Below are 17,480 nucleotides of genomic sequence, written 5' to 3'. Positions count from 1 at the left end.
TAATATGGAGTGATATACAGTAATATGGAGTGATATACAGTCAAGAGTAGTGATATACAGTAAAATGGAGTTAAATACAGTACTTGGGATTGATACTGTAGCTCTGTAACAGGATGTAAACTCTGACTGGCAACAGCTGACCAATCACTGTGGCAAATAAAATCATTAAAAAACATCAGTGTTTTTCTTTTACGGCATTAGTGCCAGTGTCTGTATGTCATTACATTCAGGCTTCTGCTTTAAAGACTGTAACACATTAAATTGGTTGAGTGTCTAAGACGACTCAGAGGATGAAGGATCTATGGACCCCTATTCCCTACAGTGCACTACATTTGACCAGCGTCTGTATAGGGGATAGGGTGCCTGAGTCATTCTCTATTCCTCCACCCTTCTGACTACAAATATAACAGCCTCTGTCTGAACACATCTAACCCTCGCCAACCCTGACCCAGTCATCTTTATAGAGAGTTGGGCCAATGCGGTTTCTGTCTGAATGTTCCGAGAGCACCATTTTCTCCTCCACAGCCGTTGTTTCCGTGTCGTGCCATTTATTTCTGCTCGTTTAAAAAAATAAAAAATAAATATGAAGATGTCCAATTTAAAGCAGATATGCAATATGTTGTCGCCACAAAACAGTACAGGCTTTCACACACATTATCCTGAACACTAAAAACATCTTATATTCGCTGCTCCGTTTTGATTGGTTTACAGCGGGTCACTTCAGAGGGAACTGTCGTATTGTTACATCGCCGACATTTAGAATATAAAGGGGATAACATGGCAGCCGTTCTAAGACCGAACTCATCTGTAGCTTCAACGCCGTTCTTCTCCTCTCTCTCCTCCCCTTCTCATGATCCTTGTTTCTCAGTTTGACTAGCCAGCATGATGGCCACTTATGAAAGAGAGAGAGAGAGAGAGAGAGAGAGAGAGAGAGAGAGACAGAGACAGAGACAGAGACAGAGAGAGAGTAGTAGAGAGAGAGAGAGAAGGGAGGGTAGTAGAGAGAGAGAAAGAAAGAGAGGGGGGAGGGTAGTAGAGAGAGAGAGAAAGAGAGAGAGGGGGGAGGGTAGTAAAGAGGGAGAAAGAGAGAGAGGGGGGAGGGTAGTAGATAGAGAGAAAGGGGGGAGACAAAGAGAGAGAGAGACAGAGAGAGAGAGACAGAGAGACAGAAAGACAGAGACAGAGAGCTCTTGAGAGGTAGCATACAGAGAATCACCCTTGAGAGTTACAAATGGTTCTACACAGATAAGGGGGAATCCAAACAGTGAGGGAGAGAGAGAAAGAGACACTCTGTCTGCTCATCACTGAGTCACACACAAAACACCATTACGCTTCAAATTCACTGAACCCACATCTACACAAAACACCACTCCACAGACAACCCACTGAACCCACATCTACACTCTATAGGTCATTTTGCAAGAAGACCAAAATACAATATCAACCAATATGTCCACTACCAATATAACAATCAATCAATCAAATTTATTTATAAAGCCCTTCTTACATCAGCTGATATCTCAAAGTGCTGTACAGAAACCCAGCCTAAAACCCCAAACAGCAAGCAATGCAGGTGTAGAAGCACGGTGGCTAGGAAAAACTCCCTAGAAAGGCCAAAACCTAAGAAGAACCCTAGAGAGGAACCAGGCTATGAGGGGTGGCCAGTCCTCTTCTGGCTGTGCCAGGTGGAGATTATAACAGAACATGGCCAAGATGTTCAAATGTTCATAGATGACCAGCATGGTCAAATAATAATAATCACAGCAATGCAATGCAGTTCTGTCGTTATTATATAAAAATGTCATAGACTGATATAACCCAATAGGTGTTTTATTCTATCTATAAATGACATCCAGATGTAGTGATGAGTATGAAGATCCTAACATTACATTTCCCATTAAACTACCTACATAGTATGATACTACTAAACTAACTACAGAGTATGATACTACTACAGGTCCCACTAAACTAACTACAGAGTATGAAACTACTAAACTAACTACAGAGTATGATACTAAACTAACTACAGAGTATAATACTACTAAACTAACTACAGAGTATGATACTACTAAACTAACTACAGAGTATGATAGTACTAACTAACTACAGAGTATGATTATTACTAAACTAACTACAGAGTATGATACTACTAACTAACTACAGAGTATGACACTACTAAACTAACTACAGAGTATGATTATTACTAAACTAACTACAGAGTATGATACTACAAACTAACTACAGAGTATGATACTACTAACTAACTACAGAGTATGATACTACTAAACTAACTACAGAGTATGAGATCATTAAACTAACTACACAGTCGGATCCTACCAAACTAACTACAGAGTAGGATTATTACTAAACTAACTACAGAGTATAATACTACTAAACTAACTACAGAGTATGATACTACTACAGGTTCCATTAAACTAACTACAGAGTATGATACTACTACAGGTCCCACTAAACTAACTACAGAGTAGGATTATTACTAAACTAACTACAGAGTATGATACTACTACAGGTCCCACTAAACTAACTACAGAGTAGGATTATTACTAAACTAACTACAGAGTATGATACTACTACAGGTCCCACTAAACTAACTACAGAGTAGGATTATTACTAAACTAACTACAGAGTATGATACTACTACAGGTCCCACTAAACTAACTACAGAGTAGGATTATTACTAAACTAACTACAGAGTATGATACTACTACAGGTCCCACTAAACTAACTACAGAGTATGATACTACTAAACTAACTACATAGTCGGATCCTACCAAACTAACTACAGAGTATGATACTACTACAGGTCCCGCTAAACTAACTACAGAGTATGATACTGCTAAACTAACTACATAGTCGGATACTACTAAACTAACTACAGAGTATGATACTACTACAGGTCCCGCTAAACTAACTACAGAGTATGATACTACTCAACTAACTACATAGTCGGATCCTACCAAACTAACTACAGAGTAGGATTATTACTAAACTAACTACAGAGTATGATACTACTAGAGGTCCCGCTAAACTAACTACAGAGTATGATACTACTAAACCAACTACATAGTCGGATTATTACTAAACTACCTACATAGTATGATACTACTACAGGTCCCGCTAAACTAACTAAAGAGTATGATACTACTAAACCAACTACATAGTCGGATTATTACTAAACTACCTACATAGTATGATACTACTACAGGTCCCGCTAAACTAACTAAAGAGTATGATACTACTAAACTAACTACAGAGTATGATACTACTACAGGTCCCACTAAACTAACTACAGAGTATGAAACTACTAAACTAACTACAGAGTATGATACTAAACTAACTACAGAGTATAATACTACTAAACTAACTACAGAGTATGATACTACTAAACTAACTACAGAGTATGATAGTACTAACTAACTACAGAGTATGATTATTACTAAACTAACTACAGAGTATGATACTACTAACTAACTACAGAGTATGACACTACTAAACTAACTACAGAGTATGATTATTACTAAACTAACTACAGAGTATGATACTACAAACTAACTACAGAGTATGATACTACTAACTAACTACAGAGTATGATACTACTAAACTAACTACAGAGTATGAGATCATTAAACTAACTACACAGTCGGATCCTACCAAACTAACTACAGAGTAGGATTATTACTAAACTAACTACAGAGTATGATACTACTACAGGTTCCATTAAACTAACTACAGAGTAGGATTATTACTAAACTAACTACAGAGTATGATACTACTACAGGTCCCACTAAACTAACTACAGAGTAGGATTATTACTAAACTAACTACAGAGTATGATACTACTACAGGTCCCACTAAACTAACTACAGAGTATGATACTACTAAACTAACTACATAGTCGGATCCTACCAAACTAACTACAGAGTATGATACTACTACAGGTCCCGCTAAACTAACTACAGAGTATGATACTGCTAAACTAACTACATAGTCGGATACTAATAAACTAACTACAGAGTATGATACTACTACAGGTCCCGCTAAACTAACTACAGAGTATGATACTACTAAACTAACTACATAGTCGGATCCTACCAAACTAACTACAGAGTAGGATTATTACTAAACTAACTACAGAGTATGATACTACTAGAGGTCCCGCTAAACTAACTACAGAGTATGATACTACTAAACCAACTACATAGTCGGATTATTACTAAACTACCTACATAGTATGATACTACTACAGGTCCCGCTAAACTAACTAAAGAGTATGATACTACTAAACCAACTACAAAGTAGGATTATTACTAAACTAACTACAGAGTATGATACGACTAAACTAACTACAGAGTATGATACGACTAAACTAACTACAGAGTATGATACTACTAAACTAACTACAGAGTATGATACTAAACTAACTACAGAGTATGATTATTACTAAACTAACTACAGAGTATAATACTACTAAACTAACTACAGAGTATGATACTACTACAGGTCCCACTAAACTAACTACACAGTAGGATAATTACTAAACTAACTACAGAGTATGATACTACTACAGGTCCCACTAAACTAACTACAGAGTATGATACTACTAAACTAACTACACAGTAGGATGATTACTAAACTAACTACAGAGTATGATACTACTAAACTAACTACAGAGTATGATAATACTAAACTAACTACACAGTAGGATTATTACTAAACTAACTACAGAGTATGATACTACTAAACTAACTACACAGTAGGATGATTACTAAACTAACTACAGAGTATGATATTACTAAACTAACTACACAGTAGGATTATTACTAAACTAACTACAGAGTATGATACTACTAAACTAACTACACAGTAGGATGATTACTAAACTAACTACACAGTAGGATGATTACTAAACTAACTACAGAGTATGATACTACTAAACTAACTACAGAGTAGGATTATTACTAAACTAACTACAGAGTATGATACTACTACAGGTCCCATTAAACTAACTACAGAGTATGATACTACTAAACTAACTACAGAGTATAATACTACTAAACTAACTACAGAGTATAATACTACTAAACTAACTACACAGTAGGATTATTACTAAACTAGCTACAGAGTATAATACTACTAAACAAACTACAGAGTATGATACTACTAAACTAACTACAGAGTATAATACTACTAAACTAACTACAGAGTATGATACTACTAAACTAACTACAGAGTATGATACTACTACATGTCGCACTAAACTAACTACAGAGTATGATCCTACTAAACTAACTACAGAGTATGATACTACTATAGGTCCCACTAAACTAACTACAGAGGATGATACTACTAAACTAACTACACAGTAGGATTATTACTAAACTAACTACAGAGTATGATACTACTACATGTCGCACTAAACTAACTACAGAGTAGGATTATTACTAAACTAACTACAGAGTATGATACTACTACATGTCCCGCTAAACTAACTACAGAGTATAATACTACTAAACTAACTACACAGTAGGATTATTACTAAACTAACTACAGAGTATGATACTACTACATGTCGCACTAAACTAACTACAGAGTAGGATTATTACTAAACTAACTACAGAGTATGATACTACTACAGGTCCCGCTAAACTAACTACAGAGTAAAATACTACTAAAATAACTACAGAGTAAGACATTACTAAACTAACTACAGAGTATGATACTAAACTAACTACAGAGTATGATACTACTAAACTAACTACAGAGTATGATACTACTACAGGTCCCACTAAACTAACTACAGAGTATGACATCATTAAACTAACTACACAGTCGGATCCTAATAAACTAACTACAGAGTATGATACTACTACAGGTCCCATTAAACCAACTACAGAGTATGATACTACTAAACTAACTACAGAGTATGATACTACTACAGGTCCCACTAAACTAACTACAGAGTAGGATTATTACTAAACTAACTACAGAGTATGATACTACTACAGGTCCCGCTAAACTAACTACAGAGTATGATACTACTAAACTAACTACATAGTCGGATCCTACCAAACTAACTACAGAGTAGGATTATTACTAAACTAACTACAGAGTATGATACTACTACAGGTCCCGCTAAACTAACTACAGAGTATGATACTACTACAGGTCCCACTAAACTAACTACAGAGTAGGATTATTACTAAACTAACTACAGAGTATGATACTACTACAGGTCCCGCTAAACTAACTACAGAGTATAATACTACTAAACTAACTACAGAGTAGGATTATTACTAAACTAACTACAGAGTATGATACTACTACAGGTCCCACTAAACTAACTACAGAGTAGGATTATTACTAAACTAACTACAGAGTATAATACTACTAAACTAACTACAGAGTAGGATTATTACTAAACTAACTACAGAGTATGATACTACTACAGGTCCCACTAAACTAACTACAGAGTAGGATTATTACTAAACTAACTACAGAGTATGATACTACTACAGGTCCCGCTAAACTAACTACAGAGTATGATACTACTAAACTAACTACATAGTCGGATCCTACCAAACTAACTACAGAGTAGGATTATTACTAAACTAACTACAGAGTATGATACTACTACAGGTCCCGCTAAACTAACTACAGAGTATGATACTACTACAGGTCCCATTAAACTAACTACAAAGTAGGATTATTACTAAACTAACTACAGAGTATGATACGACTAAACTAACTACAGAGTATGATACTAAACTAACTACAGAGTATGATTATTACTAAACTAACTACAGAGTATGACATCACTAAACTAACCACAGAGTATAATACTACTAAACTAACTACAGAGTATGATTATTACTAAACCAACTACAGAGTATGATACTACTAAACTAACTACAGAGTATAATACTACTAAACTAACTACAGAGTATGATACTGCTAAACTAACTACAGGGTATGATTATTACTAAACTAACTACAGAGTATAATACTACTAAACTAACTACAGAGTATAATACTACTAAACTAACTACAGAGTATGATACTACTAAACTAACTACAGAGTATGATTATTACTAAACTAACTACAGAGTATAATACTACTAAACTAACTACAGAGTATGATACTACTAAACTAACTACAGAGTATAATACTACTAAACTAACTACAGAGTATGATTATTACTAAACTAACTACAGAGTATGATACTACTAAACTAACTACAGAGTATGACACTACTAAACTAACTACAGAGTATGATACTACTAAACTAACTACAGAGTATGACATTACTAAACTAACTACAGAGTATGATACTAAACTAACTACAGAGTATGATACTACTAAACTAACTACAGAGTACGATACTACTACAGGTCCCACTAAACTAACTACACAGTAGGATTATTACTAAACTAACTACAGAGTATGATACTACTACAGGTCCCGCTAAACTAACTACAGAGTAGGATTATTACTAAACTAACTACAGAGTATGATACTACTACAGGTCCCATTAAACTAACTACAGAGTATGATATTACTAAACTAACTACAGAGTAGGATTATTACTAAACTAACTACTGAGTATGATCCTACTGAACTAACTACAGAGTATGACATCACTAAACTAACTACACAGTAGGATTATTACTAAACTAACTACAGAGTATGATACTACTACAGGTCCCATTAAACTAACTACAGAGTATAATACTACTAAACTAACTACAGAGTATGATCCTACTAAACTAACTACAGAGTATGATACTACTACATGTCGCACTAAACTAACTACAGAGTAGGATTATTACTGAACTAACTACAGAGTATGATACTACTACAGGTCCCGCTAAACTAACTACAGAGTATAATACTACTAAACTAACAACACAGTAGGATTATTACTAAACTAACTACAGAGTATGATACTAAACTAACTACAGAGTAGGATTATTACTAAACTAACTACAGAGTATGATACTAAACTAACTACAGAGAAGGATTATTACTAAACTAACTACAGAGTATGATACTACTACAGGTCCCGCTAAACTAACTACACAGTAGAATTATTACTAAACTAACTACAGAGTATGACATTACCAAACTAACTACAGAGTATGATAGTAAACTAACTACAGAGTATGATACTACTAAACTAACTACAGAGTATGATACTACTACAGGTCCCACTAAACTAACTACACAGTAGGATTATTACTAAACTAACTACAGAGTATGATACGACTACAGGTCCCGCTAAACTAACTACAGAGTATGATACTACTACAGGTCCCGCTAAACTAACTACAGAGTATGATCCTACTACAGGTCCCACTAAACTAACTACAGAGTATGATATTACTAAACTAACTACAGAGTATGATACGACTACAGGTCCCGCTAAACTAACTACAGAGTATGATCCTACTACAGGTCCCACTAAACTAACTACAGAGTATGATATTACTAAACTAACTACAGAGTATGATACTACTACAGGTCCCACTAAACTAACTACAGAGTAGGATTATTACTAAACTAACTACAGAGTATGATACTACTACAGGTCCCGCTAAACTAACTACAGAGTATGATACTACTAAACTAACTACATAGTCGGATCCTACCAAACTAACTACAGAGTAGGATTATTACTAAACTAACTACAGAGTATGATACTACTACAGGTCCCGCTAAACTAACTACAGAGTATGATACTACTAAACTAACTACATAGTCGGATTATTACTAAACTACCTACATAGTATGATACTACTACAGGTCCCATTAAACTAACTACAAATTAGGATTATTACTAAACTAACTACAGAGTATGATACGACTAAACTAACTACAGAGTATGATACTAAACTAACTACAGAGTATGATTATTACTAAACGAACTACAGAGTATGATACTACTACAGGTCCCGCTAAACTAACTACACAGTAGTATAATTACTAAACTAACTACAGAGTATGATACTACTACAGATCCCACTAAACTAACTACACAATAGGATGATTACTAAACTAACTACAGAGTATGATACTACTAAACTAACTACAGGGTATGACATTACTAAACTAACTACAGAGTATGATAATTACTAAACTAACTACAGAGTATGATACTACTACAGGTCCCACTAAACTAACTACAGAGTAGGATTATTACTAAACTAACTACACAGTAGGATTATTACTAAACTAACTACAGAGTATAATACTACTAAACTAACTACAGAGTATGATACTACTAAACTAACTACAGAGTATGATACTACTACATGTCGCACTAAACTAACTACAGAGTAGGATTATTACTAAACTAACTACAGAGTATGATACAACTACAGGTCCCGCTAAACTAACTACAGAGTAGGATTATTACTAAACTAACTACACAGTAGGATTATTACTAAACTACCCACAGAGTATGATACTACTAAACTAACTACAGAGTATGAAACTACTACAGGTCCCGCTAAACTAACTACAGAGTATAATACTACTAAACTAACTACAGAGTATAATACTACTACAGGTCTCACTAAACTAACTACAGAGTAGGATTATTACTAAACTAACTACAGAGTATGATACTACTACAGGTCTCACTAAACTAACTACAGAGTAGGATTATTACTAAACTAACTACAGAGTATGATACTACTACAGGTCTCACTAAACTAACTACAGAGTAGGATTATTACTAAACAACCTACACAGTAGGATTATTACTAAACTAACTACAGAGTATAATACTACTAAACTAACTACACAGTATGATCCTACTACAGGTCCCATTAAACTAACTACAGAGTATGATATTACTAAACTAACTACAGAGTATGATTATTACTAAACTAACTACAGAGTATGATACTACTACAGGTCTCACTAAACTAACTACAGAGTAGGATACTACTACAGGTCCCACTAAACTAACTACAGAGTATGATATTACTAAACTAACTACACAGTAGGATTATTACTAAACTACCCACAGAGTATGATACTACTAAACTAACTACAGAGTATGATACGACTAAACTAACTACAGAGTATGAAACTACTACAGGTCCCGCTAAACTAACTACAGAGTATAATACTACTAAACTAACTACAGAGTATAATACTACTACAGGTCTCACTAAACTAACTACAGAGTAGGATTATTACTAAACTAACTACAGAGTATGATACTACTACAGGTCTCACTAAACTAACTACAGAGTAGGATTATTACTAAACTAACTACAGAGTATGATACTACTACAGGTCTCACTAAACTAACTACAGAGTAGGATTATTACTAAACTAACTACACAGTAGGATTATTACTAAACTAACTACAGAGTATAATACTACTAAACTAACTACACAGTATGATCCTACTACAGGTCCCATTAAACTAACTACAGAGTATGATATTACTAAACTAACTACAGAGTAGGATTATTACTAAACTAACTACAGAGTATGATACTACTACAGGTCTCACTAAACTAACTACAGAGTAGGATACTACTACAGGTCCCACTAAACTAACTACAGAGTATGATACTACTAAACTAACTACAGAGTATGATACTACTACAGGTCCCACTAAACTAACTACAGAGTATGATACTACTAAACTAACTACAGAGTAGTATTATTACTAAACTAACTACAGAGTATGATCCTACTAAACTAACTACAGAGTATAATATTACTAAACTAACTACAGAGTATGATACTACTACAGGTCCCATTAAACTAACTACAGAGTATGATACTACTACAGGTCCCATTAAACTAACTACAGAGTATGATACTACTAAACTAACTACAGAGTAGTATTATTACTAAACTAACTACAGAGTATGATCCTACTAAACTAACTACAGAGTATAATATTACTAAACTAACTACAGAGTATGATACTACTAAACTAACTACAGAGTATGATACTACTACAGGTCCCATTAAACTAACTACAGAGTATGATACTACTACAGGTCCCACTAAACTAACTACAGAGTATGATACTACTAAACTAACTACAGAGTAGGATGATTACTAAACCAACTACAGAGTATGATACTACTACAGGTCCCACTAAACTAACTACAGAGTATGATACTACTAAACTAACTACAGAGTAGGATGATTACTAAACTAACTACAGAGTATGATACTAAACTAACTACAGAGTATGATCCTACTAAACTAACTACAGAGTATGATACTACTAAACTAACTACAGAGTATGATACTACTAAACTAACTACAGAGTATGAAACTACTAAACTAACTACAGAGTAGGATTATTACTAAACTAACTACAGAGTAGGATACTACTACAGGTCCCACTAAACTAACTACAGAGTATGATCCTACTAAACTAACTACAGAGTATGATACTACTAAACTAACTACAAAGTATGATCCTACTAAACTAACTACAGAGTATGATACTACTAAACTAACTACAGAGTATGATACTAAACTAACTACAGAGAATGATACTAAACTAACTACAGAGAATGATACTACTAAACTAACTACAGAGAATGATACTACTACAGGTCCCACTAACTAACTACAGAGTAGGATTATTACTAAACTAACTACAGAGTATGATACTAAACTAACTACAGAGAATGATACTACTAAACTAACTACAGAGAATGATACTACTACAGGTCCCACTAACTAACTACAGAGTAGAATTATTACTAAACTAACTACAGAGAATGATACTACTCCAGGTCCCACTAAACTAACTACAGAGTAGGATTATTACTAAATTAACTACAGAGAATGATACTACTACAGGTCCCACTAAACTAACTACAGAGTAGGATTATTACTAAACTAACTACAGAGTATGATACTACTACAGGTCCCACTAAACTAACTACAGAATAGGATTATTACTAAACTAACTACAGAGTATGATACTACTACAGGTCCCACTAAACTAACTACAGAGTATTATACTACTAAACTAACTACAGAGTATGATACTACTAAACTAACTACAGAGTATGATACTACTAAACTAACTACAGAGTATGATACTACTAAACTAACTACAGAGTATAATACTACTAAACTAACTACAGAGTATAATACTACTAAACTAACTACAGAGTATAATACTACTAAACTAACTACAGAGTATAATACTACTAAACTAACTACAGAGTATGATCCTACTAAACTAACTACACAGTAGGATTATTACTAAACTAACTACAGAGTATGATGCTACTAAACTAACTACAGAGTATGATACTACTAAACTAACTACAGAGTATGATACTACTAAACTAACTACAGAGTAGGATTATTACTAAACTAACTACAGAGTAGGATTATTACTAAACTAACTACAGAGAATGATACTACTAAACTAACTACAGAGTATAATACTACTAAACTAACTACAGAGTAGGATTATTACTAAACTAACTACAGAGTAGGATTATTACTAAACTAACTACAGAGTATAATACTACTAAACTAACTACAGAGTAGGATTATTACTAAACTAACTACAGAGTATAATACTACTACAGGTCCCACTAAACTAACTACAGAGTAGGATTATTACTAAACTAACTACAGAGAATGATACTACTACAGGTCCCACTAAACTAACTACAGAGTATGATACTACTAAACTAACTACAGAGTATGATACTACTAAACTAACTACAGAGTATGATACTACTACAGGTCCCACTAAACTAACTACAGAGTATGATACTACTACAGGTCCCACTAAACTAACTACAGAGTATAATACTACTAAACTACCTACAGAGTAGGATTATTACTAGACTAACTACAGAGTATAATACTACTAAACTAACTACAAAGTAGGATTATTACCAAACTACCTACAGAGTATGATACTAAACTAACTACAGAGTATAATACTACTAAACTAACTACAGAGTATGATACTAAACTAACTACAGAGTAGGATTATTACTAAACTAACTACAGAGTATGATCCTACTAAACTAACTACGGAGTATGATACTACTACATGTCCCATTAAACTACCTACAGAGTATAATACTACTAAACTAACTACAGAGTATGATACTACTAAACTAACTACAGAGTATGACATCACTGAAACTAACTACAGAGTATGATGCTACTAAACTAACTACAGAGTATGATACTACTAACTAACTACAGAGTATGATTATTACTAAACTAACTACAGAGTATGAGATCATTAAACTAACTACACAGTCGGATCCTACCAAACTAACTACAGAGTATGATACTACTACAGGTCCCACTAAACTAACTACAGCGTAGGATTATTACTAAACTACCTATAGAGTATAATACTACTAAACTAACTACAGAGTATGATACTACTAAACTAACTACAGAGTATGACATCACTAAACTAACTACAGAGTATGATTATTACTAAACTACCTATAGAGTATAATACTACTAAACTAACTACAGAGTATAATACTACTAAACTAACTACAGAGTATGACATCACTAAACTAACTACAGAGTATGATACTAAACTAACTACAGAGTATGATACTACTAAACTAACTACAGAGTATGACATCACTAAACTAACTACAGAGTATGATTATTACTAAACTACCTATAGAGTATAATACTACTAAACTAACTACAGAGTATAATACTACTAAACTAACTACAGAGTATGATACTAAACTAACTACAGAGTATGATAGTACTAAACTAACTACAGAGTATGATACTACTAAACTAACTACAGAGTATGATTATTACTAAACTAACTACAGAGTATGATTATTACTAAACTAACTACAGAGTATGATTATTACTAAACTAACTACAGAGTATGATTATTACTAAACTAACTACAGAGTATGATTATTACTAAACTAACTACAGAGTATGATTATTACTAAACTAACTAACCTACAGCATGGCTCAATCCATCACCATGTCATCTCGTCTATTACCTCTCTCTAACGTCCCGATATCCTACCTTGCCTAACCTCCCCCCTATGATCGCCCTGAGACAAGCAAAGCCAAGCGGCTACTCTAACTTGACCCGTAGACAGACACCTGTGAGAACGTATCCACTAAATCAAAGAGGAATGTGTAGCAAAATCACATATGGCAACAAAGAAATGCCTATTTTTTACAAGTCAGTCATCATTTACATGCTACGCTGTCAACATATTTTGACAAAGAAAAAACTATTTGGGGACCACTAAAAGCTTCCAGTTAATTCGCCGGGTCACTTTTGATATTCAATTTATAAAATGGAAAGAGTTGCCTTGGCTACACACTTAAAGCCAGCACTATCATTCAACACGGAATATTTTAGATAAAGGACGGATGTTTTGATAGGGTTAATGTCACTTGCAAAAAAACTGCAACAATAACTAAAAACATTGCCAACAAGTTAGACTTGCAACTCACCCGTGGACCAGTGGACTTCTGAGCGGACGCCCGAGGGAGATGACACATCAACAGAAGAACGAAATAATGACAAAAAGTTACAAAAACGAAGCTTCGGATGAACATCATTGACTGTCGCAGTTGACCGTAAATGGGTGAGTTTGTGTAAATTAGTTCGTTCTTCTTTAAACTATCAGTCAACTGGGACTGATGCCTAAAACACGTTTCACCAACCAAAAAAGTTCCAAATGGTAGAAAGAGCTTCGCAAAAAAATCCCCTCTCCTCCACAGTTCCTTTAGTTGCTTAGTCAAGATGCTGAGAGAATGTACAGTATATTCACATAGTGCCACCGGTAGACTGGACTTTTATGCGCTGACGGTCACCATAGTGACAGATTTGATCCACAGCGTGCTGACCAGCTGATCATCCTGATTTGTAGGCTACAGGTTAAAGTACCGTTCGCTGCATCAACTGTAGCTGACTTTATAAACAGGGGGTGGGGGATAGCGGCATTGACTGACACTTTGTAGATCCAATAACAGCTGCGAACAGGGAAGGAGACTCCGCCCCCTTTAATAGACGACTAATTTCTCACACCCACCAGTACAAACGGCCCTAAGAGACAGACAGACCGACAGACAGACAGACAGGACAGGCCAACTTTTTTATTTGTTTATCTCAACCTGTTTTTATCTGTTGTTGTACTTTTTCCCCCCCCTTAATTTTAATTATTTGTGTGGGGGGGGGGGGGGGGCTGATAGGACACAATCAGCTCTCTATATCCTCTTCTTGTTCTTCAAGTCATTTCTCATAATTCACCTCTTTATTTCCCCCTCTTCTCTCCTGGATTGAGCTCTGTCTAAAAGCAGCATGCGGGATCGACTGAACCGCTGTGTGACGTCAGTGTGCATGCAAATGGTAAACAGAGCATCGAATTACAGACACTAAAATGCGTGCACACACTCGTTTCTACAACCATATGTGGCTAAAGAAAGACCCCCAAATAAAAATATATATTCAAAGATTGTAGATTATCATAAGGGAAGATTGAAGAGAGAGATAAAGTGAAATAGAAAGAGAGAGAGAGAGAAAGAGAGAAAGAGAGAGAGAGAGAGAGAGAGAGAGAGAATGAGTGAGAGAGAGAGAGAGAGAGAGAGAGAGAATGAGTGAGAGAGAGAGAGAGAGAATGAGTGAGAGAGAGAGAGAGAGAGAGAGAGAGAGAATGAGTGAGAGAGAGAGAGAGAGAGAGAGAGAGAGAGAGAGAGAGAGAGAGAGAGAGAGAGAGAGAGAGAGAGAGAGAATGAGAAAAAAAGAGACAGTGTGATTCAGAGTGAGTGAAGCAGCCAACCTGATCTCATAGTTTCACTTCGGGATTTGACATAAATGGATGAAAGTCGATTTTTGACCCAATAATTCTACGTGGTTGCAGGGTTAAAACAGAAACAACTCAAGGGGTTAAGTTTAGGTATTAATTCAGAGGGGATAAGGTTATGGCTATGGTTTGGGGAAAGCATAAAACTAAATATTCAAACAAAATGCACTGTTTCCATTTAGTATCATCAAGTAATCTCCCTGCTTGCTTGATCATTGTGAGTGTCTGTGGCCCAGTCGTCTAAAAAGAGTGTTGTGAGTTGGAGTCCAGTGCTGTGCCACTGATTTTGAATTATTTTTGTGATCGCTCGAGGACAGCATATATTGACGTCCTCGGGATCTTTTCAAACGTCCGAAATTGACGTGTGTTTTTAGTGACTAGCCTGGTAGAAGCAGAGTGATCGGTGCAAGTGTTTAGTCAACACTCCTCACAGTCACACACACACACACATAAACACACACACACACACAAACACAGAGGAACATACACACAGAGGAACACACACACACAGAGGAACACACACACAGAGCTACACACAGAGAGGAACACACACACACACACAGAGATGAACACACAGAGGAATGCACACACACAGAGGAACACACACACACAGAGCTACAAACACAGAGGAACACACACACACAGAGGAACACACACACAGAGCACACACACAGAGGAACACACACACACACACAGAGATGAACACACAGAGGAACGCACACACACAGAGGAACACACACACACAGAGCTACACACAGAGAGGAACACACACACAGAGGAACACACACACACAGAGGAACACACACACACAGAGCTACACACACAGAGGTACACACACACACACACAGAGGAACACACACACAGAGGAACACACACACACACACACACAGAGATGAACACACAGAGGAACGCACACACACAGAGATGAACACACACACACAGAGCACACACATACACAGAGACACACACACAGAGACACAAACACACAGAGACACACACACAGAAGAACACACACAGAGGAACACACACACAGAGAGAGGAACACATACACACAGAGACACACACACACACACACACACACACAGAGACAAACACACAGAGACACACACAAAGAGGAACACAGACACACAGAGAGAGAGGAACACACACACACAGAGCACACACACACACACACACACACACAGAGCACACACACACACACAGAGAGACACACACACAGAGACACACACAGAGACACACACAGAGACACACACAGAGACACACACACACACACACACACACACACACACACACACACACACACACACACACACAGAGAGAGAGAGACACACACACAGAAGAACACACACAGAAGAACAAGCCTTTAAAGATCTGAAAAGGGCCGTCTGTTTACCACCCCCTCCCACACAGCACCAGTCTTTGTTCCCACACATATTATGTCTCTGTTACAGTTGAGCGGCTTTCTGAGTCTTCAATGAAGAGCCTTGTAATTAGAGCTATTGAGAAGTCTGAATTGGCACAATTAAGGTCAGAATTAATGATTTCTGTGTGTGTCAGCCTGTGGCATAACGTTGTTTTGCAGGGGGGCCCTCCGTCAGGTCCAAGGCTAATTTCATAAGCATTTTGGC

At 35.7% G+C, this 17,480-nt stretch overlaps 1 protein-coding gene across 5 annotated transcripts in view; it reads right to left on the bottom strand.

Annotated features, from left to right (window-relative positions):
• smoc1 (SPARC related modular calcium binding 1) overlaps positions 1-14,976 on the bottom strand; it is a 272,407-nt gene extending 257,431 nt beyond the window's left edge. For all 5 annotated transcript variants that reach the window (XM_055862443.1, XM_055862442.1, XM_055862444.1 and 2 more), the window contains exon 1: positions 14,501-14,976. In XM_055862443.1, coding sequence (XP_055718418.1) covers positions 14,501-14,608 — 108 coding nt within the window. In that variant the 5' untranslated portion in view covers positions 14,609-14,976. The remainder of the gene's footprint in view (positions 1-14,500) is intronic.
• Between the last annotated feature and the right edge of the window lie 2,504 nt (positions 14,977-17,480).

The sequence above is a fragment of the Salvelinus fontinalis genome, chromosome 15, assembly GCF_029448725.1.
Source record: "Salvelinus fontinalis isolate EN_2023a chromosome 15, ASM2944872v1, whole genome shotgun sequence".
Lineage (NCBI taxonomy): Eukaryota > Metazoa > Chordata > Actinopteri > Salmoniformes > Salmonidae > Salvelinus > Salvelinus fontinalis.
Note: the sequence above shows the minus strand (reverse complement) of the source record. Positions and strands in the feature narration are given on the sequence as shown.